This window comes from Parasteatoda tepidariorum, chromosome X1 (assembly GCF_043381705.1).
Source record: "Parasteatoda tepidariorum isolate YZ-2023 chromosome X1, CAS_Ptep_4.0, whole genome shotgun sequence".
Taxonomy (NCBI): domain Eukaryota; kingdom Metazoa; phylum Arthropoda; class Arachnida; order Araneae; family Theridiidae; genus Parasteatoda; species Parasteatoda tepidariorum.
Window position 1 is genome coordinate 36,430,204 of NC_092214.1, and position 27,128 is coordinate 36,457,331.

At 30.6% G+C, this 27,128-nt stretch overlaps 1 protein-coding gene and 1 long non-coding RNA gene across 5 annotated transcripts in view; one reads left to right on the forward strand and one right to left on the reverse strand.

The window, feature by feature from the left end:
- LOC107448987 (cytokine-like nuclear factor N-PAC) overlaps positions 1-27,128 on the forward strand; it is an 85,115-nt gene that overhangs the window by 35,133 nt on the left and 22,854 nt on the right. For all 4 annotated transcript variants that reach the window (XM_016064374.4, XM_016064376.4, XM_071187814.1 and 1 more), the window contains 5 exons: positions 3,380-3,625; positions 10,106-10,219; positions 16,153-16,278; positions 26,509-26,649; positions 26,727-26,837. In XM_016064374.4, coding sequence (XP_015919860.1) covers positions 3,380-3,625; positions 10,106-10,219; positions 16,153-16,278; positions 26,509-26,649; positions 26,727-26,837 — 738 coding nt within the window. The remainder of the gene's footprint in view (positions 1-3,379; positions 3,626-10,105; positions 10,220-16,152; positions 16,279-26,508; positions 26,650-26,726; positions 26,838-27,128) is intronic.
- The window catches only part of LOC139427120 (uncharacterized), a 70,980-nt gene continuing 60,146 nt past the window's right edge, over positions 16,295-27,128 (reverse strand). The window contains exon 3 of the long non-coding RNA XR_011638267.1: positions 16,295-17,799. This is a non-coding gene — a long non-coding RNA (uncharacterized lncRNA). The remainder of the gene's footprint in view (positions 17,800-27,128) is intronic.

A 27,128-nucleotide genomic window follows, 5' to 3' on the forward strand; every position in this document is an offset into this window, starting at 1 on the left:
TTAAACAAGGGATATACAAATATCATTTTATGCAATGAGTAGTCCATTTTATAGTAAGCAGCGTAGAAAAAATAAATGATTCTCCAAACTACAGATTAATTTTTTTTTAAATTCTTGCTATTTATTTAAAATTATACAATACACACAATATATGAGCATTATATTGAATATTTATTCTATTTGCAGATAAAACAATTGTATGGCTGCTCGGTTCCAAGTGGATTGGCTTCATAATCCAGAATTCAAAGACTGGGTTAAGGAGGTTGAATCAGACATCCATAGAGCAAAATGTGTTGTTTGCCATTTAACATTTTCACTAAGTAATATGGGCCGTCGGGCTCTTAGAAGCCATGCCAAAAGCGCACAGCATGTAAAAAGAATGAAAGCAATGCAAGGGACATTACCATTAACATTTTTCACTTCTGACAATGGGAAAGCACCAAGCATAGAGTCTTCTAATAAAACTATTGGAAGTGGCAGCAGCTCTGTCGAATCCCTAAATGATCCAGTATTGTCTACCCCTTCTACAAGACAAGGTCTTGAATCATTCCTTTTAAGAGATGATGTTACGAAAGCAGAAATTTTATGGTGTCTTCACACTGTTGTTACTCATAAATCTGTTAGGATGTCCGAGAAGGATGTAGAATTATTTCAGCTTTTATTTCCAGATGGCGAGATTGCCAAAAGCATTAAACTAAAAAAAAGTAAAATAGCATATTCTATTTTATATGGTATTGCTCCATATTTCAAAACAGAACTAATAACAAATATTTCGAAAAGCGAGTTTTTCACTGTTGGATTCGACGAATTTCTAAATAAGGTTTCCCAAAAGACTCAGATGGACATAAATGTAAGATTCTGGTGTAATGAGCAAGAACTTGTTTGCACCAGATATTTAACTTCCGCATTTTTAAGTCGCACCACAGCAGACGAAATTAGGCGCAATTTTAAAGAGGCTTTGTCGATTTTGAATATATCAAAAATGGTTCAAATTTCTATGGATGGCCCAAACGTCAATCATAAATTTTTTAAGGATTTAAAAGCCGAGATAAGAGATGAAAGCCAGGAGGGCCATCCAATCATTCTTAATATAAGCAGCTGTGGATTGCATGTTTTACATGGAGCTTTCAAAACAGGAATCAGGATGACAAATTGGTCATTGATTCAGTTTTTGCCGTCACTGTACAACCTATTTAAAGATGTTCCGGCACGTCGTGCCTTGTTTGTACAATATACGAGCTCGAATGTATTTCCAATTAAATTTTGTCCTGTACGATGGCTCCAGAATGGAGATGTTGCACAACGTGCCATAGATATGATTCCCCACCTGAAGAAATTTATATCTGGAGTGAAGCTGAATAAAGATAATTTACGGACTGAATCGTTTATCAATGTTTGTGCAATTATTGAAGATCCACTTTTAGAGGCAATACTACAATTTTTCTAGTCCCTTATTGCTGAAGTAGAGCCGTTTTCAGAGGAATTCCAAAAAGACGCCCCACTTGTTCCATTTCTCTATAGTTCTTTGCATTCTATTTGCCTAAATATTATTAGTAAATTTGTTAAAGATAATATCATAAAAGAAAATTCCTTACATAAAATAGATTTTAGCAAGAAAGATAACTTTTTACCTGCAGATAAAATTGATTTAGGCTATGCTGCACGTAATGCTTTAAAAAAGAGGAACAAAGAAAAGAAAATTGCAGATAATGAAGTGTCACAATTTAGAAACGATTGTCTTTCAAAATTATTTGAGAAATCACCATTGCTTTATCCACTGACTAAGGCAGTGACATGCTTCGATCCAGATGTGGCAATTGTTGTCGATTTGGCTTCGTTAAGGATTAAGAATTTACTTACAATTCTCATGGAAAATGCTTGGATCGATGGGCCAACAGCTGATAAAGCTGAGCGCCAATATAAAAGTGCATTGAAACAAAATCTTGTTATAGAGCTACTTAAAAATTTTAATAGGACTGACAGTCGTGTCGATGTGTTGTGGAGAGATGTGTTTAAACTCCTCAAAGATCACCATGAAATCACCAAAGTCATGAAACTCACCATGAGTTTATATAACGGTAATGCAAACGTTGAGAGAGGTTTCTCTGTAAACTCTCAATGTTTGATAGAAAATTTAAAAGAAGAGACTTTGATATCACAAAGAATGGTATACGATACTATTATTTCCACGGTAAAAAATGTAAATTCGTATAAAATTTCGAAACCCCTTGTGCACTCCTTCTGAAATGCTCATTCATTGATGAAGGAAGTTATAAAAAAATGTAAACTTGCAGATGAGGAAAATTTGGCTATTGAAGCCAAAAAGAAAAAAACAGCAGTGATTCAGAAAGAATTGGAAAAAAAAATTGCTAAAATCAAAGAAGATGCTACTAAGGAAATTAGTAATGTAATAGAGCAGATTCATTCTTTGTGAAATAATGTGAGAATAAATGTTTTTGTGATACAGTGATTTCTTGTATTTGTTTATTCAGTGTTGAAGTTATGTAACATTTTATGTACTAGGAGAAATATAAGTTTGCAGTACTACGTATAATATCTACTTTATTTCCAAATGCATAATGTTAATATGGTTATATTATATTTTAGGTTATATTATAATTATAGGTTGTACAGTACAGAACCCGTTATCCGGAAATCAGAAAACCAAAAAACCGGAACGAAATTCGATAAATCTTTCCACCATTTTTAAAAAAAAAAAATTTTTTTTCCTCATAAGATTTTAGGATTTTTATTTTTTTTTTGAAAGATGTTTACCATACCATCATTTTAGAAATAATCATTACTGTATTACTTCATCGTTTTTTCTTTTTAAGATTATTTCCTAATTTTTTTTTTTTAAATTGGGTTTAACAATAAAAAAAACGGCTTTTTGTAGCGATTCAGAAAACCGGAAAAATCAGTTATCCGGAATAGCGATGGTCCCGATCGTTCCGGATTATCGGTTCCCTACTGTATTATATTTTAGATTATAAAATTTCTTATTAATAAAATTGAAAATTAAACATCTGCCCGATACAGGGAAATTCTGGGACTTACAGGGAATTTGATAATGTCTTCTCTCTGGACACCCTGATGCAACAGTGGAATGTATATATTATTTTTTTGATATTTTTTAAGGGTGATTGCACGATATTCATGATCTTAATGCTTGAATACACCATCTTGGAAGAACACTTATTCCACTTCTCAAAATTCTCCCTCCCCTATCTGCCTGTACTCAGTGAATGTATTACAATGTTTCCACTATCCACAATACTTTTCTCTTGTCTAAAATATATTTTAAATTTTCATAGCGCTCACTTTAAGCATTATAATGTGGGCATAAAGAAACAAAGTCATAAAAAACATTCCATTACAGGAAACTACTTGTCAAAACAGTAAAGCTTCCACCTCTGGTCAAAGCTGCAAGGCTTCGACTTCTAAGCAGAACTGTATGGCTTCAACTTCTGGTCAGAACAGTAAAACTGTGACTTCCTGTGAGAGTAGTAAGGCTTCTTGTCAAAGTAAAGGCAAATCTTCATCCTCCAAAACTGCCCGTTCAAGTGTTCCATTTCCTCTGACTAAAAGGCAACAGTCACTCCAGCTTTTATATGCATCTACACAGGTTTAAAAATTTTTATTGCTCATCTTATTTATACAGGGTGCGTAGCGTTTGTAAAAAGTACTTAAAGGTGCTTTTTGGGAGATTTTGTTTTTAAAAGCTTTTATGGTGCTTTTTTCAGCTGGCGTTTTTAAAAAGTGCTTTTTTTCACGAATAATTTTTTTCTTCCTTCGGTGATATCTGGCGGATCCCCTGCATTTCGCGAAAAATAGCATGTTTGCTACGTGATCATTCACACGAACTTCATGTCGTACCCACGTTATGACTTGCGCATGCGCGCACACTCGAAAGTGAAACCCGAGTGCTCCAATTTGGATAGAGTCAGATCCTTATTAAATGTTTTTCTTTTTAATGTATAATTTTATTCTTGTTTATTTCATTTTACTTCTTACACTTTTTTGATGTAGGGGGTAAGAGTGCTTTTGTTCTGAGTTCAGAGTCAAGTTGAATTCACTCGGTGATGTGGGAAAGTACTGATTGTTACGATTTACGTCCATTTCTTTTTGAGTTTTTTTTTTAATGCTAAAACTGTTCATGAAAAGTTATTGTTTTTCAATAATATCATTGATTCAATATGAATTTTTTGAGTGCTTGAAAATTTTTTAAAAAGTGCTTATTTTTGATTCAAAGATTTGGCTACGCACCCTGTTATATATATATATATATATATATATATTTATATTTTATAAGTAAGTTAATCGAAGTGTGCTACTAAACAAGGTTGTTAATTGTTTCAAAATTTTGAATTCTTTAAAAAATTTGTTACTACCCTATAATACCCTAGATTTCTTATGATTTTCTTAGAATTCTCATTAGTTAACTGGTTTTATTTGTAAGGAGTCACTTTTAAAGCAAAAATGAAAAAAAAAATATATATTAGGGAATGTAATTAATTTATTACTAGGTGTGTGTATATATATATATGTATATTCGGGTGGCCCTCAACTACATGCTATTTTCGAAAGGTTAAAATTTCGCTTCTCCCTCCCTCCTATTCAATGAACAAGAAAAACTGAGTGCAAAATTTTATTTGAATCAAACAATTACAAAGTAACCCTAGATTGCCCAAAAGTTGGAACATTATTTTTTCCTAAAAGTGGAATTAGTTGTGATTGAGTATCTTTGTTATCATAAATGATTTGTTAAATATATTTCGTATTTTCATATTTTAAGAGAGTATATTACATTACTTTTTTCCAGCATCATTCACAGCATTTGCTTTTTTTTTTTTTTCCATTTCACTTTTGCAGTCAAGATTATTTTCCAATATTGTCAAGGAAATTCTTACTGATAGAAAATCTGAAAAGTTTTTGCAGCAAGGTGTAAAAAAAAGACCAAAACTTATGGTTTGTAAAGAAAGAAAAATCAAGGCAAAATGTATCTCTTATAATGATTTAGTTCTTATTCATCCTTGTTGGCTGCCAATATATCTTTTGCCATATTTGTCTTAACCGAAATTGAATCTCTACCATTAGATGGGGCTAAAATTACGATTAACTAAGCCAAATGTGAGAGATGTTTTAAATTTTTTTTTAATTTTACAGTATCTCTATTGATTTTTGGATCGCTCAATAATCTATATGTTGAAATATAAGTAGAAAATCTTGCTAAGGTGCCTTTGTTGATGGGTACCAGGCTCATTTACACACTCCAATAAGAAAAGTATACTATACTTTTTAAAGACTTTCGATTAGATAATTGAAAAGTTTCTTAAAATATGTTATTTTGAGCACATAAATTTCCTTTTCCATTCATCTAACCAAGACTTTGAACACCTGTTATAGAAAATTATATTCCATTTTTATGTCTCCGAAAAAGATATTAAATCCTAACAATTCTTTGTAATCATCTTGCATAAAAGTGAGAAACTTACGAGAAGAGTGAGAGTTTTAGAAAATCAAGAATGGTAAAGCTAATATCTACATGTTCTTCTGTGCTACTATAGTTATGTAAAAAGTTTTAATATTTCTCTAAATATTATTAAGTTCCGTGTCACGACCATAAGTTGCACTGTTAGCCCATTAAAACTCATTTTAGAAATATGATGTCAGCAAGAATAGTTAAAACAAATAACGATTGAACAATATTTCTTAATTTATTTGACCTGTGATCCCAGTATCATCAGAAGATCCCTGTATCTTCAGACTCCCAGTATATTCAGAAGATACTGGGAGTTCAAGCATTCCCAACCATTGCTCTTTGCATTGTAATGTTTCGATAATTGCTACATAGCTGTTAACTCTACTGGATTTTCCAGTAGACTACTGGATTTTGGTAGTTTCTCCTGATCTACTGGTTTATTTAAAATTCTCCTGGTTTTTGTACATTTTAGAAAATTCCCTAAAATTGAATAAGCTTCCTAAAAAATCCCTATTTAAATAGAATTTTTGTATAGATTACTACTTGCTTGCTTGAATAATTAAATAAGTATTACTAATACTTAATTTAATGAACCTCATTTATAGAAATCAGTTCAAAACTTTTTTTGTTCTAAAATGTTCCGTTTGTTTTTATTCAGAGCTCTCTTAATAAATTATTTAAAAAAAATCTTTTAACTATGTTTGATGAATTAAATGCCTATTAATATTCGAAATTATTAGTAAACATAAAACATAATTTTTAAATGTTTACTGTCAATCATAACTGGAAAATATTGCAGTTTTTCTATTTTGATGACTATAAAAATCCCTTAAATTCCCTATGCGTAAAATATTTAGTACATTATTCAACAATTATCATGAAATTAATATTATTTTGTAAAATCTACTGGATTTTTTCCTATTCATGTTGGCAGCTATGTTGCTAGTTGGTCAATCCTTTCCATACTTTTAATTGCCGGAGAATGTTTTTGATTGTTTAATTTTATGAATTTTTTGTGTGTCTCTAAATTTTCTCAGTAACGATTCAATTTAATAATAGGTTTTCTGTATCATACCTAAAGGCTTTCTCCACAGCAATAATCTCATTTCTATCAATATTGTATCAATCAAAAACTTCCAAGAGACGAAGTAGAAAACTGTAATTTATTTCCAGTTTCTGGAACTTTTGTTTTTATTTGCTTATTGATAACGAAAAAAATTTCACGTATGTCACGTTAAAATCACTATTCAAGGATCCTGCTGTTAAATCACCAGTTTTTGAAAAGTGTTTTTTCAGCCAAAATATCATGTTCGAAGTGGTTGCCTCGCAGTAGTCTGATTGGCCTGAACTTTTACATTTTCACAAATCTTTTGTTAAATTATTATAAAAATAAGGTGGTTTTTCGATAAATAGAAATTACATGCATTTATTTAATTAAGAATAGTACCCCAATTTTTTGTTTTCTATAAAACTAGCATTAAAATACATGCAAAGCATGATAACGTATAATTGGGGTAATAAGAAAATATAAATATGTTTCTCAAAAATTGACACATATGCAATCCTTACATGTTTTTTAGATGCAATTTAAACAATATCCCTTTCAATACATACTATTGTTTGCATATTTGTTTTATGGCTTATATTCACAAATGTTTTTGAGGTTTTAAGCTTTCAAACTGTTGTTCAATTGTGGATATATTCTCCAATATTTTTTGCTTATCTTCATCATTTTCATCACTCTCATGATGAGCCGGCATTAAATCAGATATTGAAAAGTACTGGGTGTGTTTTACTATCGATGTACGTGTCATCAACTTCTAAAGACTTCCAAATAACTGATTTTCCTGTTGAGTAGCGAGAAACAATAAATCCGTAAAAGCTTTATTAAACCCATTTTCAATGCATTTTAAGGAACACTGTCTAACACTGTAGATATCAAATCTAGAGCTTCCGTAACAGTTATTTTTGTTTAAGACACATCTTGCTGGTCACTGGAATCAAGAAAAAGAAATTATTACCTAACCACTTGTTTAGTGTCATCTTCTTTAAATGATTGGATATTTCCGAAAATCAAAAGTTAAAGTTTGCAAGAAAAAATTCCACTTGTAAATTTTGCTACTTAAACTCCCATATTTCCTTTAACCACGTTCCCCCTGCTTTGCCCATCCCCCTACCCTTCTGATTTTGACTCACGGAGGAAATCCCCTCTCACCAACAGAAACACATACCCTCCAACTGCTACGGAATTTCCGTAGTTTCAGAAATCTTCTTTTCAGACGGTAGCAAAATTAATGTCTTAATATTTAAAAAAAATTAATTTTAGCGTAACTTGTCCACTATTACTTATAAAAGTGCAGGCCATATGGCTATATTTATTCTTAAGTTCTGATAAAAGTTTTATGAGAGATCCATTTGCTTTAAAAATTTCTACTTTGGTTCGCTACCACTAGAAAGAATTATTTTCAAAATCCTCATAAGTTGGAGGGTATGGAAACACAATAAGATAGAATAGAAAGAATGTCAGAAAAGCTTTAAACTGCTTATAAGCAAGTGTCATAAAAAATTTATTAGAAAAACATTCTAAGTGGAATTTTCTTAAAAAGGATAATATAAAATTCGGGGTAATTTAATATTATCGGGCATAGGCAATTTTAGGACATACGTGACTAGGTAAAACCTGGGTTCCATTGTATTTAAAATCTGTTTTTACAAACAAATTTCATGTAATTAGTTTATTTATATTAAACTTGAAATCATTCTTTTCATCGTATATGTCAATGCAGATATTTCCCTCTTTTTTAATAATTGATTTCAAAAAATTAATATTATTGTCATGATTATAAAGCAATATTGATTTCGTGGGGTAAATACACTAAAAACACATTAGGTATTTAGTGAATAATTTTTTTCTTAATAGTGTAAAAGTAAGTTAGCCAGAAGTGACATAAAATTAGATCCTTGTGGTATTCCATCAATTTGAATAAAAAATGTTTTCCATTATCAGAATAATTGAAAGTCACAGAATAATAAGAATTTCTCAGCTATCAAATTCGCAATTTAGGATATTTTTATAAACATAGTAATACCTAAAAATAAATTTTTTTTAGTTTAGAAAGTGGAATGTTATTTAAGAGATCTTGGAAATCAAAGGCCGCAATAGATTTAATTTTGTTGTGTCTCATAAAATCTAAAATTGTTGATTATTAGTTATAATGTATGAAAAACATTCCTTAATATTATTGTTAATAATTTTATTTAAGCAGTCAGAGAAAATAGTGATTAAGTTTAGCTAAGTAAGTATTAGACCCATAAGTGATAATTCTAAATAAACTAGGTATTTTATAAAATTTGGACTGATTATTAAGTATGGAAATCGTGCATTATTAATTTCTTTTTTAAAAGTTCAGCATAGATATTTTTTTTTTACAGAAGATAGAATAATTATTTTTAGCTTTGTCTATGGGAGTTACTTAAATCTTTTGAAGTTGCTTAATAGCACAACATACGAACATACACGATATACGAACGCAAAAGAAAGGTTAACACAAAGTGCATACAATCGATGCTGCTGAAAAAATACATTCAAGTTTGATTGGTTAATTAAAACAGTCAAAGTGACGAAAATTGTTAGTAACAATATCAGAAGATATTGAGGTGAAAGTTGGTGACTTAATTGAAAATGGTTGACTGGTAATTAATTTAAATTGATGATTAAGCTGTGACTTCTTATAATTGCTTGATTTTCTTTAATATAGTAGTGTTCAAAGGATTTTAAAATTATATTTAAGAAAATTTTAAATTTCACTGTCTAAATGCTTCTGTCGCTTTTGATATAAATTAAAAAAATCTCCCGACGGAGTTAAAAGTTGCCCTTTTGTAAATCTCATTGATATCACTGTATTATATCGAACACTACTCCTCCCAATAACTGCATTGTAAAAGTTCAGCTTTTTTTTATATTTTTGTCCACATTCATGGCTGCTACATGCACCGTAAAATTTTCTAAATGCTAACTGTATTTCTGTGTTTTTATATTTCTGATTACTGATAGCCTGTTTGGAAAGTTGGCACCTTTGAAATCTCCATCCTTATGACGTGCCCTATCTTCCCTTCAAAATTTTGCTCTCTTTCATGTATAATTATAATTCTATATGATTATCTGAATAGTAGACTTAGTAGCTAATGTTGGAGAACATGTTTTACGTTTTCCATCATGCCAATTACTCTAGTATGTTCAATGGGCTATTGTTACATGAAACTTTCCTTGGATTAAACTTATGTGATGCAGTTTTTTTTTTAATTTGATAAAACTTCCTAATGAAGTTTTGGTGCAGGAAACTACTGGCCAAAATATTGGAGCTTCTCCTTCGAAAGTGATAAATAGTAACACTTCTCAAGTAAATATAAGAAAGAGTAAATCAAGTGAAATTTTATGTCTATCTAAAGAGGTAAAATAAAATCATTAACACAATTGCATTATCACTATTCCTCTCTTCTTCAAATAAATATTCATAACTACTATACTCTGAGCAATCAATATATAATACTTACTTGAGATTAAACTTATGAAGTTATTTTTTAATGTATGAAAAAACTTTTTTTCATTTATTTTTCTTCTAGGAAACTACTGGCCAAAATATTGAAGCTTCCACCTCAAAAGTGATAAATAAAGAAACACCCCAAGTTAATAACAGAAAGCGTAAATCCAGTGGAACTTCATCTCTGTCTGAAGAGGTAGAATTATATTTCCTATCTTTCTCTTTTCGTCAAGCAAATATTAATCTCATAAAATTAAAGTTGTTTGCAATACATTTATAACTTGTGAAACAATTTAACTATAGGTGATAAGCACTAACTGCATCTAATACTCTGTAGGATTTACTATTATATTTTTTTTATATTCTGACAATTAAAAAGTTTTCACTGTGATCCAGAAAAAAAATTATGTTTCAACTATCACAGAATTATTTCATTTGGTACAAAATTTCCTATTTTAAATTATCTAAAAATAAATGTTAACTTTTCAATTAATTATTTAATGTGATTGGTTTAACAATTGTGATTTGAAAGAATTTTGTTGGGTCTAATTTTTATCATTTTACGCATATTCTTATGATCACATGATTTTTGTCATTCTGAATTTTATTTTCACTAAATTTAAAAGTATTAAACTTAATGTAAATGTTCATTCATTATTTAAAAAATTCATCGATTAGTCAATATTTCATTCAAATAATATTTGTAATTTTCTTGTAACTAACCCAAAACTTCGTTTTGAAGTATTTGTGCCTCTTCTCATTAGCTTAATTAAAATACATCTGAATTATCGATTTAGCAATCTTAGTTATTTAAACTATCTAATTAAGCCTGTTATTTTAGTGTTGTACCAATGTAAACAAAATATTATATTACTTGTTTGAAATTTTCAATTTGATCATAAACTATTTGTTAAAATGATTGCATTGAAAAAGATTGAACTTAATTTAAATTAAATTAGCCATTATGTAAGTTTCTTCATTAAATTGAAAAGAACTGAACTTAAAATCTTAGTCTATAAATGATTTAATAACTATAAGAGATTAATTAGTCTAAAATAAGTAATCTTAATTATTGATCTAAAATATTTCATTACATGAATGACTGCAATTTTTATGCAACCGACTTTGTTTTATAACAATTATTTGAATAAAGAAAAATTTTCAACTACGTATTTGAATACATTTTTGTAAAAATTTCATTTTGCTACTTCTGTTAATAACTATGCATATTTGCTTGATTTTTAATCCAGTTCACTCTGATTAATGGGTTTATGTTATTTTACTTATTTAATTTCTTTATGTTAAAAGACTTAATTTGAATTAGTTTACATAGTTGATTTATTAGAGCTTTTTAATAAATTCGTTACTGGAGCTGTTTTAATTCACTGTAACAGTGCAATTACAAAGCATGGGCTCTGCTCAATGTTCCCAAATATTCAAGAGGCCCTTGAGGATTCTATTTTCTTTAAATCGTGTCTGTGTTAATCCTCCAAGTGTTGAGCTCCTGGGCAAAATTGTACTGAAATTTACTTGCTTTACTACACACTCCTAACTATCATTGTGAAAGCTGGTTTTATCATGTAGGAAAACCACCAATTTCAAGCTGGAGAAAAGCCAGGAATAAAGCTCAGAGGGTTTTAAAAATTTTCATTATTTTCCTGAAATGGGGAGAATATTGTACAGTGCGCTAAAAAAGTAAACGTCCTTAGGTTTGCCACTGGCAACTATTTGAGACTTTTTTTTTACCTTGAGTGACTGGCAACTTTTTTAAGCAAAAAAGCATTGAAAAGAAATTATTTTTTAAAGAAGAGGTGAATTTTTGAAGGTTTAAGAAACTATTGCTTCATATATTGTGGTATAATCAGATCTGAGTTTTTTGGCACTTTTTTGCTCTTTCTGATTCGCAATTTTATTTTATAATAGCGAAGGAAAATGGGGGAAAAGGAAATTAAAGTATAACGGGGGGAAAAGTGAGTTTTCCCGGTTATGGTTGTTGCAATGCAATCTGTCTCCACTTGCCAGGCTTTTATTTGTTACTCTTATAACCTTCAATGGTGGAGATGTATCGTAATTAGCAGAATTTTTCTCTAATAATCTTCAATTGTGTACAATGGTTTTGTTTTCACATGATATTTACTTTTTTTTAATATTATAAATCCATTGCATTAACATCCTCAGTACTAAACTATCCAATATTTTAATGTTATATAACTTCCGTTTTATTTTCTATGTATAGTTTTAATAGTTAATTGGCATAATTCTGCCGATCCGCTTCCTCTCTGTGAATTAAAGAGTCCCACATCACGCCACACTTTTAATGCACAATCTATGCATAGCTGCCAACCCTTCTGCATTTTGCAGAAGCTTTCTGCATTTTTACTTATTTTAGCTATTTTTTCCTCTTTTATGCGCAGAAGATAAGATCTTCTGCATTATACCCATCTGCCTGATAGCCAGTATTTTCTTTAAGTCAGACGTCGCTGTTCCTCTTGTAACAGCGTTTGGCAGGGCCGTAACTACATTTTTAATCGAATATTGTACCATCAAGTAGCTGGTCAAAAGTTTTTTTAAAAGATATTTCCTTTTTTGTTTTAAAAAAAGATGAGTATTGCTTTTTTTTGCTAATATTAAGTGGCTTTATAAATAAATAATTAAAATAATTAAAATCCGCTTCTTTTATAAATTTATTGGTAATTAGTATGTGCTTGCGAATCTTCTGCATTTTTAGGCACTTCTTCTGCATTTTTTTTGTCTATCTTCTGCATTTTTATAACTAGAGGTTGGCAGCTATGTCTATGCCATGTATGAGATCCATGTCAAACTAGTTTTGTATACAAAAAACATTGAAATTCATATTTTGTTTTTTAAAAGTTCGTCCATTTGTTACCTATTTTGGAAACCTATTTTTTCCCCGGTGGTTTTTTACACTAAGGAAGAAGCTTGCCATCCCAGATTTTTATAAAGTCTCAATCATCCTTGTATTTTTAAAATGTTCTCCATTAGTAAAATTTTAGGATTACTATTTCGGTTTTCAGTTTTTTAAATATTTTTTTTTAATCAGGCATTCATTTCCAGTAGTTAATTAATAATTGCTTTCTGTTTCTAGAATCAAAATTAATTTATTTACCTTAAACTTAAAAAAACCTACCTTTAGTTCATTTTCTTTTCATGATAGTTTTTAAAAAAAGAAATATTGTTTAGTTTTTGAAGCAGTAGTTGAATTAGTAAATTGTAAATGAATTAAGTAAAAGGTTCGAAAAAAGGCCTAAGAAATTAAGTTTTGACTTTCTTGTAAATACGTTGTAGAGTCAAGAAGTTCCCATAATAGGTCAAATATAAATTATTAAAAAATAAAATTATTTTATTTTAAGAGCCTTCAAAGTACTTTCCTTTGCATCCACGCACTTCTTCCAGCATTGGTATAACTGTGCAAAACACTCCTAGAATCCACTTTTTGAGAGGTCCTTGAGTTGCTTTGTCGCATTTGCAATCATCTCATTTGAATCCACAAAATGGTGTCTCTTCAATTTCATTTTCAGCAGTGAAAACAAGTAAAAATTCACTGGTGCTAAGTCGAGAAATTAAAGAGGGTGTTCCAGAGTAGTAATACTGTGTCTGGCAGGATACTTTTTCATGATCAAAGAGCGATGTGGGAGAGCATTGTCAAGTAAAATAAATTTTTAGCCCATTTTTCAGGTTTTCGTCTGATTGTATCTTGTAGTTGTTTAAGGATCTCCAAGTAAAGTTCTTTATTGATAGTTTGGTCTTCAGGAATAAATCCGTAGTGAATGATGCCCTCGTAATCGTAAAGCGCCTCCAGCACCACTGTCCCCCAGCTTTCGGCAGATCGAGATTTTTCCTATCTTGGTGATGTGTTTGCTTTCCATTCAATTGACTAACGTTTTGTCTGAGGGTCGTAGAAAAAGCACCATGTCTTATTACCTCTTAAGATTTTCTGCAAGAAGCTGTCAGCTTCATCAGCCATGTCAATAAAATCCCTGTTATTCTTTTCGCTCAAACTTCTTTCTGTTCAGGTGATAACAGTTTTGGAGATATGTGCAAACTAACACGATGCATGTTCAAATCATCATTAAGAATGCAGTGAACACTCCCATCTGAAATTCCTAGTTCAGAGGCAACAATTACAAGAACAACATTACAAAAATAACTATTTTCAAGGATAATTGCTGTGGAAACAGACTAACACTTAGTTTTAAGAGCCTAAACTTAAATGTGCTAAATAATTAGTGAACAGACAATATTCTAAGTTATGAAATCAGAAACAAAAACGTACTTTCTCAAAATAAACATTTATACATATATATTAGGATTAGTGACAGTCAAAATATGGAGGGTAGCTGCAATTTAGAAAACTTAGTTCAGGCAGGGAAGTGGTCAAAACATTCAACTCCTTCATTTACTTTGTTTTATTTCAAAAATTTTTATGGGAATCAAAACATTTATGCATCCAGTTTTAAAATTCATTTATCCAAAGATAATTCCACATAAAAAATTGTAATGAATGAATGTAAAATTGTAATAAATGAATATAATAATTATTTTTAGCATGGAATTGTCTTTGGTCAAATAAATGTTATTGTGTGCAAGCTATGCTTAAAAAGTTCTCAAGATATGATGAAATATGCAAAAAATAAAATTGTTACCCCCTATTCAACCCTTTCCAATCTACTGTATGGTCTGGCAATTGGCATACTGTAAAGAGGGAAAGCAAATATTAACCTAATACCAAGTTTATGTATGATTGTAATATTCAAAGTTATTTATTTATTTAATGATTGATTATCATACACAATTTTATTCTGTACGTATCAGCAATAAAAACATTTTTCATTTGTTTCTACAGTGGATAAAAAAAATTTAATTTGAGCAACTTATGGTCCATCTAACATAAAGGCTTAAGTAGAGTTACTTACTATTAGCTTAAACTGACTGTTTTTTAAACTTCTAAGCTAATATGTCATTTTCCTGGCATTCAAGATTTGGTGAATTTCTATTTTATTTTTTTTTTCTTGAGCAAATGTCAATAAATTACACTGCTGTCTGTAAGATATTAATAAATGTAACTGAATTAGTATACAATAAAAATTTTTTGATTATTTTGAAGACTTTAAATTTGAAGAAATTTTTTGGTTCAAATTGTCATGTTTTCAGAGAATCACCCAAATATCAAATTTTCATTTTCTTAAACTAAAATACCAATTTTTCAAAACAAATTTATTTGTTAAATTTGATAAAATTTTAAAAAAAGTGTATGCTTGTTGCACCTTGAACAGATCCGAGGCATGTGGGCTACAACTCTCATTATCTAAATATCGTTATGTTCTTAGAAAACTTATACATTTTTGAAATATTCCAATGTAATATTCTTTAGTATAATGTTTTAAATGAACTTTTGAGGGATACATGAGAAATAAGTTTTTATTACATGAATATTCAAATTCTATCAACTATTTATTTTAATGGAAAAGAACTCAAAATGACTGTTGTCCAAGAAGTAATATCTATTGATTTAAGATGTAAAACAGTGTTCTACCTTTGATTATTTTCCAAACTTCGAAAAAAAAATTCTGAAGTGTATGTACTAGAGTACTAGACTCTTCCTTATATGCACTCATTGCTATAAAAATTAGTGTACATAGAAAGTGTTCTCAAAATAAAACGAAATTTTACTTAAGTAAAATGCTGATATAAGTACGCAATTAAAAAAATCGAAGCAAAATGATCAATTATAGTGGGGAAAAATACAAATGAGTAGAGGTTTTAGTACCCTCTTGGGCTGCCTCATTTCTGAAAAGTTGCTGTAGGGTTAGGCATTAAGATGTCTTATTTTCTTGCAATTAAGTAGTTTGTAATACATTAACTAACATAAGTCTAATAATATGTCTCAGAATTGTAATAAATTTCTGCAAAGTATTTCGATACAAAATTAATGTAGAATTATACAAAAATATAAATTTTTGCTTGTTTTGTGAAAATATAAACTGAAAATCTGGTTTGTCATAAATTAGATAAGGGAAAATTTTGAATGCATTCTGATGCACATCTTCTGTTCATATTTTCAGCTTTCTACCTGTTTAATAAATTTTAAAATGATAATGTTCATTATAGGATGAGAAACCTTCTAAATCAAAAAAGGCCCGCGTAACGACTCCTGAAATTGACACCATGCCTCCAGAGATATTATGCACCTCTCCATTTCAGCATTTAAGCATTCCAGCACCACCTGGTTATGATGTGAGTATTATTAGACATGTGTTGATCTTTCATCTAAATTATGACTGAAAATTTTGTGTGGTTTTACAATTTTATAAAAATTTTATTTAGAGAGTTTTCTCTATTTCATGATAACAAACAGTGGGAGACATCATTATTGAGCATATTTTGTAAACAGGAGACTGATTATCTTTGTGTACTGCTGATTCAGGGTTCCTACACGGTCAGGAAAACCTGCAAAAGTCAGGATATTCTAAAATTAAGCTAATAAGTCAGGAAAAAGTCAGGATTTTTCTTACATATTCATAAAGTCAGGAAAAAGTCAGGATTTTTCTTACAAATTCATAAAGTTAGGAAAATAAAAAAAAAACTATAGTTCATTCAAAGACTGACAGGCAAAAATAAAGTTTTAATGAAAAATTCTGTATTTCAAAATATGTAATTTCCTCATAAGAACATTCCTCTTTCCCTGGTAGAACCTGTCCTGTTAGCAATTTTCCTCTTGTTTATCCAATGATAAGGAATTTTTGATAGGGTTGCTAGGTTTATTGCTCTTTGTGTGAATAACTGGTTTACAGACAACAGTTGAGAAAATTTCCTCTTTCTTGCACATGGAACATTTGTCTTAACCAATATTTACTTTTTTCAGTATTTTTCAAGATACGTTTAATTTAAGTTGAATTTTCTTCTGAAATAAAATGATTAATTGAATTTTTAATCTGCAAAAACAGCAGAGCTTTCAATATGTAAAGTATTTGTTATTTGTTTTGACGAAGCACTGAATAAAATTGCACAAAAGGGACAAATGGATCTGCACATTCATTTTTGGTGTGATTCGAAACAACAAGTTTGCACCCGATATTTGAATTCTGCATTTCTTCAAAAGTCTACTGTAGAGAATATGCTGGAAATTTTTAAAGCCTGTATTAATCCACTTCCACTTGAGAAAATATTGCAAGTAAGCATGGATGGTCTTGCTGTGAATTGGAAGTTTTTGACACTTTTAAAATCATGCATTGAATTAAATGAAGATGCTTCTAAGATGGTGAATATTGGATCATGTTGCCTTCACGTTATCCATGGTGCATTTCAAATAAGTCACAATAAAATAGGATGGAAGGTGACCCAGTTTCTGAGAGGAATATACTATATTTCCAAAGATAGTCCTGTTAGACGAGCAGAGTATACTGACATATCTGGTAGCAACATTTTTCCAAAAAAGTTCTGCCAAATCAGGTGGCTTGAATATCTTCCTTGTGTGGAGCATGCCATATTAATTTTTGACAACATTAAAAGGTACATAGAAGAGAAAAAAAATTCTCAGCTAGCCGGAATCTCAATAAAAAAATGTAGAAGACTGTGTTAAGGATCCAATAATGCTACTAAAATTAGCATTCTTTAAGCTAATTTCTGAAGAATTTCAACCTTTTCTTTTAAATTTTCAGACCTCCAAACCTCTCAGTCCATTCTTATATTCCAGCATAACTAACACATAATCTTTTGTGCGTTGTGTAAAAAAGTCGGTTATAGACAATGCTGCAACTGCAAAAAAAAAAAAAAAATAGCAAGTATTGACTTAACAAGCAATGATAATCTATTAAGTGTTAATAATGTGAATATAGGTTTTGCAGCAAGTAAATATCTGAACATGATAAAAAAAATTAGTGAGAAAGAAAAGCGATATTTCAAGTTAGAAAAAAGTCCATTGTTGTATAGTATGACTCGTGGCATTTCAAGTTTAGTTCCAGAATTGATCATTCAACATCCATCCTTTGCTCAACAAAGGATGAATACCTGTCTGGAAATTCGCCATGTTAATAACTGGGTAGCTGAAACAACAGCAGAAAAAGCAAAAAAGGAATTTTTACTGTTTTGCGATGCTGCCAAAAAAAAAAAGAAGAGCAAAAGAGTTTCTTCAAGTTTAATCCACAGCAACAGAGATTAGATAAATTTTTTACGAAATATTTGAACGGAGAAAAAAAATTTGAAAATTTGTGGGAGGTTATAAAAATTGTTCTATCCTCTCTCATGGTAACGCAACAGTCGAATGGGTTTTTTCAATCAATAAAAGCTTATTGGTTGAAAACCTCAATGAAGAATCTATTATTTCACAAAGACGTGTGTATGATTATTAGAGCCCGGAAGTTCAGGCAAAATGCCATAAATGCCCTTTTCTGCCTTTTTTAAACGTTTTCTTCTGAAAATGCCTTTTTCTTTCCTTTTGTTCATAAATGCCTATTTCTGTCTAATTTAAAATTTTTCTGCAAAGCTTTTTGTGCTTTTGACCGAGCATAAATTTTGAAGTACAGAAATGGTTGACTGTCATCCGACGTATTGTAATGCATTTATAGAGATTAGGACTTTATTCCTTTTGGGACAACTCCCTCCCTCTGAGGCAGTGGTCACCCCTCGCACTGTACAATGGCTATTCATCTGAGCTGATAGGGTACTCTTGCTTGAGTGAGCAAGGCAGGTGAAAGACATTTTTCTGTCCATGAGATTGACAGTGTTGTTTGAATAGAGAATAGAATACAGAATACACTTAAAGCTGGAAATGCCTTAAAAATTTTATTTCCTAATATGATCCATCTAACGTGCTTTGCTCATGCATTGCACAGGATAGCAGAGGAAGTAAGAGGTCTCTATCCTGAGGTAGACTCGCTTGTTTCTAGTGTGAAAAAAGTATTTGTAAAAGCCCCTTCAAGAGTTCAAGTGTTCAAAGAAATTGCACCAGACATTCAATTACCTCCTAAACCGATGCTTAGTCCCGCAGTGTTCCCAGCAGATCACCGAAGTCAAGCATCACTGACTACGGTCAGTGTGCGAGTGGGTGACCATTTTGATCAGTCTGAGTAGGGACCGAGGGTGTACGGTATTGGTCCTCGTTAAACTGTGCTACCGTAAAGTGCTCGACTTCGCGCGCAGGTCGTCGGGCTACGGAAGCGGAGGTGCCATCCCCTCCGCAGACGATCAAAATTGTGATGGCATGTCTTCGGATCATCCTCCGGGATGTTTCCCAGACCGTCGCCAATAGCCCATTGTGCAGCTCTAGTGCGACGTAAATTAACAACATAACATAAACCGATGCTTACGAGATGGGGAACATGGATTTCAGCAGTCTCATACTACTGCACAAATTTTGAGGAAGTTACTCGAGTCCTTACCAGCTTTTCGGATGAAGAGGCAATATCCATAAGAAAAAGTAAAAGTCTGCATGGCAGTTCTAAAATAAAAAATGAACTGACTTTTATTTCAACTTATTTTGGGAAGCCCTGGAGCTATTGAACACATGGAAAAAAGAAATATGTCTTTGTCCGAGTCACTAAGCATTTTCGACAATACTATTGGAGAACTAATGTCTGTGCCTGAACCAGCTGTTGACAGAATAAGGAAGAAATGTGAAAGCGTCATCTCTGCAAATACAGACTTTGAATGCATCAAGGACATTGCAAAAGTACTTTCGGGTGATACTACAGTTGAACTTGCAATATCTCCTACCATGGTAAGTTGTTTTAGGTATGCGCCCATAACCTCTGTCGAAGTAGAAAGATCCTTCTCTTTGTTTAAAACTATATTGACTGACAGGAGACAAAATTTCTCTTTTGAAAATTCGAAAAAGCATCTAGTTGTGATGTGCAGCTACAACCAATCATCAGAATAAATTTGCATACAATATTATTGTAAGTATGAGTTTTCAATTTTTATTTCACACTTACGCAGTTGAGGGTTTTTTTTTGTGTGCAATTATGTCCACTTCTTTTGTACTATTGCTACGACAGTCGAGTAAAATGAATAGGTATACCGGATACTTCTAGCAACTTTTTTTATACCTTGGATACCTATATGGGCTTTTAGGCATTACCAACTAACATTTTGCTCCAATTTTAAGTGCCTTTTTTAAGTGCCTATTTCAAGCCTTTTAAATGCCTTTTTGCCTGCCTATTTTTGCATTTTTTATTGCCTGAAATTCCGGGCTTTAATGATTATGTCTCATTTATAAATGGAATAAAAAACATAGACATTAATGAGAAAATGCTAGATGCTGTAAAAGGATCTAGAACAAGATGGAGACATGCATTAGAAGCCAAAAAAAAAAAAAAACGAAGAGAATAAAAAAGCTGAAATTTCTAGAAAACGAATAAAAGAAAAGATAGAGGATTTGAAATTAAGAAAATCTAAATTGACGAAAACTGCTGCAACAGAACTGGATGTTCTTGATTCAGAAATTGTCAAACAACAAAATATGTTGAGAAATATTATATAACATAGGAGCCCCTGAGTTTCTCCGGAAGCTTACAGTATTACAGAAATAAATTTAAAAATACTGAAAAAAAAAAGATATTTATGATTTTATTTTTCTCACAAGTTGCATAATTTTTCTATATGAATTTTTATTTGTATATAATTAACTTTTCTTGACTTTTTTCCCCTTTATATTTCAATATTATCTTTTAAAAGAAAAGTCAGTTTTAAGTGAAATTGTGATTTTTAAAAATTAATATTTTAATGTAACAAATGTTCTAGTATGTTTTAAGAGTAAATATTATTTGAGGATACTGATACATATCTCGCAGATTTGATTAACCCTTTATATCCTGACGACACTCATGCATTTGGTTCCACTTAACATTAAATAAAATAATATTTCCATAATCCAACAGATTTTCTTGATCTTTTTATTTAAATAGTTTTCGTATCTAACTACAAAAACACACTAAAAGTTTAATCTAATCATGATAATTAAAAATATGTTTCACAAGTTTTCTGAAAATATAATTTGGGATATAAAGTGCTATTACGCAATTCCACTTTAATATATAAGTGTTTATCCTATTCAATCTATGATACTTATGACTAAGTAGCATATTATTACTAATTGAAACTGCAATGTTAAAAGTTTTGTTGGAGTGGGAAACGGCGGGTCAGGAATTTTATTGTAAAAGGTCAGGAAAAACCTGCAAAAGTCAGGATATTGTTTCCTCAAAATAGTGTAGGAACCCTGTGATTGTTAACTGTGCAAGCTCTTCATAAAGCTATCATAAGTCTTCTATTGATTGTTTTTTTGCTAGATAAAACTTCCATAATTTTATTTATACCTTTACTCAATTTATAATACCATGTATAATGTTATATTAGCATACATGCAAAAATTTCAAATTCTTTTTTTATTTTATTTGACATTAACATATTTTGCAAATTTGTGTACAGTGTTTTGTACATTTGTGTATTAAATGTGCCCTAATTTCAGAAAGTTTGAGAACCACTTATACAATTATACCTATTTATTTGACTTTGAGAGTGGGCAATAAGGTTTTTACCTGGAAGTATTAAAGGAAGCATACATTTATGCTTTATGAGGTACTGATCAGTAAGTCTCATTTCGGTTCCAAATTTTTTCCAATAAATACAATTTTTTCTTAAGAAAGTTTTTGATGGCATATCTGAAAGCCAAATAAAATTTCTCCAAAAATCTGAACCTATAATTTGTTTATTGGTCAATAAATTGAACATGAGAAAGCTGACTATCATGCTGAAATGACATCTCTCAGCACTTCAACAAAAAAGATGAAAATATCCAATTTTTTCCCCCTCTAACGCCAGGTACTCAACTTTCGTTCTTCACCTGGGAAGATGCCAGAAGTGTTGCTCGTTTAGCGTTACCCAGCGGGCACCTGTGAACCTAAGTCACGTAGGCGAGCAACATTACCCATGCCACACTGCCACAAATACCCATTCATAGGGTGGGCCACAATCACACAACATAGGACAACAATAGAGAGAAACATCCATGCCCAGAGCGGGATTCGAAACCGCTGCCATTGGCTGCACGGTCAGACACGCTAACTGCTCGCCCACCTGGCCAGCGAAATATCTCATCAAAGTTGCAAATTTATTTTATAAAAATTCTTTTGTAAGATGAAGTAATAAAAGGCGAATATGCGCTTAATTTAGATATTCAAACAAACAATAAAGGCAGAAAAAATAATAAAAAGCAATAAAATAAAAGATATGTTTGTTTGTAAGACAGCACTTCTTCAGGGGACACACTGTCAGCAAACACACGGGAGCCTTTCTGTTATCAGTGAAAAAACCAAGACTGACAATGCCCCCCAAGGCCCCATAATGGATAGACAAATAAAAGAAAATCATTACCAGAATTGAAAAGCACAGAAAAATAATGAACCAGCAAGCATTACTTAAAAGTACACATGGTAACACTTAAAAATGAAACGCCTACTTAAAAATAAACATAGTAACAGTTAGATTAACCAAATCCAGACGTGCCAACTCTCCCGCATTTTGCGGGAGTCTCCCGAATTTTGAGTTATTCTCCCGCCCTCCAGAATTGATTAAAAAAACTCCCGAATTTTACTGCAATCAACGGCCAAACTCACAATTACCTAATTTTTCCGCGATTGCGGAAGTTTTGTTTTTCTTTCAGGGTGAATTCCATCCCCTCTTATCGAACTACCATCTGCCTGAGGCGTAGCTGCACTTGCTTTATTTTTCCCTCCTCTTCAACGTTACCCCTCTTTTACACTCCTATTTCACCCGCCCCCTTACACTGGGATTCGTAGGAATCTTCGTGTGGAGTTGAATGCGATGACGTCACATGACGATATCGAGTGACGTCCGTACAGGAGTGGGGAAACTCGTACTCTCAATTGTTATAATTGATATTGTATCTTTCTGTTTTTATAGTTTTCAATTCGTATTTTACCACGGTTGGCAACAAACTTGTAAACTAGCAACGTGATATCCATTATTCGCTTAGTCTTCGTATATTAAAATTTTTTTTTTTACAAGGATGTCTAAGTAGAAACGGAAGTATGCAACCAATTTCAAAAAATCATGTACCAATGACTTTAGCAAGACTTAATTGCGAAGAGCTACATCTGCAACTCTTTTTTTATGCATACAGTAGAGAACCATTTATGCGGTATCCAGATAATCCGGGAAAAAGTTTCGCTCGTTTCTCCCGCCATTTTGAACTAAAACGATATGGAAAAAAAAAGTGGAAATTGGACTCATCCTTGAAGTTGAGTAGAGGAAAATGTGACAAAGGGGAGAATTTTTTCCCCCGTTTACCCAGAGAAACGTCATTTCTTCCGCGACCTTGAAGATTTTAGATCTTTATTTTCTCCTTTAGGCCGTCAATCGAACTCAGAGGAGTGGCATGCTGATTTCGTGTTCTGTTTGATTTACGAGGGGGTGGGGAAAATGCATTGCACATGCATATCAGTAAACAGAAGATGAAAGAGAAAAATATATTTATCTATTTGACATTGATTAATAAAAAATAAAAAAATTTTCCTTTTGAATAAATTCTGATTCTTTGGAAGTGCGGTACCATTCGCAAGTTTTTCTTGATGTAGAATCGCACCTGCTTTAATTAAAAGTAGTGTTTTTATAAAAAAAAATAAAAGGAAAATTGTTTATTAATTTAAACATACAATTAATTTATGAAGTAGATTGCAGTTTTGTTTTTCTGATTCCACTACGTTTGATTTTTTTTTTTTCTTTTCCTGATAAATTTCGCACTTAATAAATTATTTTTATTCCTAAATTTTATCATTAGGGTTTTTTTTTTTTTTTTTTTTATAAATTCAATTGATCTTGCCTTGTTCCAGGTTTTAATATTTATGCTAGTGCCGTTTTTTAACTATCGTTTCGGTTCGATAATTTTCAAGTGTTGTTTTTATTTAGATTAATAAGTTTTCCTTTTAAGCTTGTTTTTCTTGTCTAAACTTGCAAATTTTTTTATTCTTTTAAATGTTATTTTTCTACAATTTTTTTCCTTTTTCGATTTAGGGGTGCTCTTTTTTTCTCTCTTACTTTAAAATGTGTTTACACTTTTTCCTTGTAATTTGGGCTCGATAAAATATCGATTAACAACACTTTTTGGTCAATCCAGAAAACCGGGAAATTAAGACATCCGGGATGGCGATGGTCCCGAGCATCCCGGATAATTGATTCTCTATTGTACAGACATTAGTATTATTATACATTAGTATTGAATTGGTTTTTTAAAATAAAATAGTTCTTCAATTTGTAAATGTTTTATAAGTTTTTGTTCATTTTTATTACAGTGTCAAGGGTTTTTGAATAATGTTTTATTAAGGAAATGGTATTTATTTTTTAAATAAAGAGTATCTACCTAATATAATTTTGTTTCTAAATCTGTGTTTAATTATTTTATTTCTATTTAATATTTTTCCACAATTTGTGCTCTATTAGTGTGTAAAATTTCTTGCATTCTTATATTTAATAAATTTTTTACTTAAAATTCCTTAGAAGTGTCAAATATTGCATACCGTGCGCCTTTTTTTATCCCTCCTGAAATCTCCTGAATTCTTGTTAAGGAAACTCCTGAATGTTAATTTTGCTAGGTTGGCACGTCTGCAAATCAAACTAAAATATAAATTGCCGAATCAGTAAGAAAATATAAATAAATCAAGTGCTGACACCTATTTGAAAATCTTGAACAACGAAACAAAAATATTCAATGAGCAAAAAAAATTTTTAAAAGAGTGCAGCCATCTACTTTGAAAAAGGAAATCTTTATTGCACTTAGATGTTTTTTTATTGTGTTTATGGTTTTTTAGATTTTTTCTAAAGACATTTTTCATTCAATATGTTGCTAATTTGTTAAAACCAATTTTAGAAAAAACTAACTGCTAAGTGAACTAAAATTTTAATAGACATCCTGTTCAATTTTTAAGTTAGTTGAATAAAAATTTGAAGAAATTACGGAGCCCATAATTAGCAAAAGAAGCTGAGGTCATTTAAAAAATGTTTTCTCTCTAATTCAGTTTTAATTATTTTTCATGAATTAAACACCCTTTTAATACTGCCCCTGCACTAGCTACAATTCATTTTTTAAAGCTATTACAGTAGGGAACCGATTATCCAGAACGATCGGTACCATCGATATTCTGGATAACTGATTTTTCCGGTTTTCTGAATCGCTACAAAAGGCCGTTTTTTTTTTTATTGTTAAACCCAACTAAAAAAAAAAAAAGAAATTGGAAATAATCTTAAAAAGAAGAAAAAAAGATGAAGTAATACACTAATGATTATTTCCAAAATGATGGTAAGGTAAACATCTTTCAAAAACGAACGAAAAATTCTAAAATCTTATGAGGAAAAAAAATTTTTTTTTTTTTTTAAATGGCGGGAAAATTTATCAATTTATCGAGTTTTGTTCCGGTTTTCCGGTTTTCTGATTTCCGGATAACGGGTTCTGTACTGTATTAGTTTGCGATTGATCAAATATATTACTTTGAATTTAATTTGTTTTTCATATTGATCAATTTTCTCATTTGCAGGAACAAAAAAACTGCAATGTTAAGAATTACATTTATAGAAATTTTTCTAGGGCCATGTTTTATTTAGAAAAAGAATACAAGTTTCAAATAAAACATATAAGACAGTTTAAAAATAAGAAATAACAAACAACAATTTTAAATTAATGAATTAAGTAGTATTTTTTCTACCATTACAATTAGTAATTGATTAGAAAATAAATTTGATCTATTCTTAAAGTATTAGTGTTTAAAAAATGTAGTTATTTTTTTGCCTTATTTTATTTTATTTTTTGCCAGAGGAAGAAATTGTTTTATACCTAACATCAGCTTGGAACAAATACAATTCGAGCAAATTGTACTACCTCTTTAATTTATTTGAACTAATTGAAAGTCCTGTGGTAAATACATTAACCTTTATTTTCCAGACAGATATTTTAGTTATGTTTAAGAAACAAGGTTTTGACATGCCCCTGTTATTTCTTTCAATTAACATAAAGTAGACACACCTTTTAATCCAGTAAACTCGTGGTATTTTCAAATTCCCTCTAATCTTCTGCCTTTTAGCTGTTATCATTGGAAATAACATTAGAAAAATTTATTGTGGTTCCAAATTTTATTTTCTTAGTTGTATAGAGTATATAGATATTTTAAGGATTTATGTTAAGCCAGTCTTTACAAAACAATCTGTATGTTGTAAATTTGATACTACTTTTACGTTCTTATTTGTTGTATTTTTAGGAAATAGCATCTTGTGATTTTTCTCTTTTTTTTTTAAGATTAAGCATTAAATTTTTAAATAAATAACGTATATTTTCATGTTGCTTGCAAAACATTTTATGTTTTTAAATCGATGTTTATTTTATATCATCTTTAAAATTAGAACAAGATGTTTTCTTTCCCCATAATTATTAATTTCATATAATTTTTTTTTTTTGTATTATAGATTCCAGTTCCTAAGCATAATTGTGAAAAATGCAATCTAAAATATGGGTTCATTGGCTTAAAGGAATTGAGCCAAAGCATTATCCACCCTTTGATAAAGCATAAACATGCTGTAAATGTGTGGAGTAAAGATGCCAGTAAAGTAAGAATCAGTTTTTTTTTTACTTGAAATTTATACAAATCATTTTAAATAACTGCTGTATATTTTGATTTTTGCAGTTTAATGCTCTTTCAAAGGCTGGTGCTAGGAGAACAAATACTCCTGCTAGAATTATTTCATCATCAGATGTTATATTCTACTGCACTAAAGATCCGGATATCTCAAAAAATGTATGGTTTTCTTGATTTTATTTATTTCAAAGTTTCTTTTTAAATTATTAATAGAATTTCCAAAATTTTATAATTGTATACAATTCATAAATTTTAAGAATTGTGTTATTTTTGTGGCTTGTTTAGCAAAACCTCTTAAAATTGCATATTTCGGGCTGTTTTAATTTGCGTCAAGCAGGGTTTGTACAGACTCCTTATACTCCTTAGGAACTCCTTGGAAATAAAAAGGTCTCCAAGGAGTACTTGTAACTACTTAGATTTCCAAATTAGTCCTTAGAAACTCCTTAGATT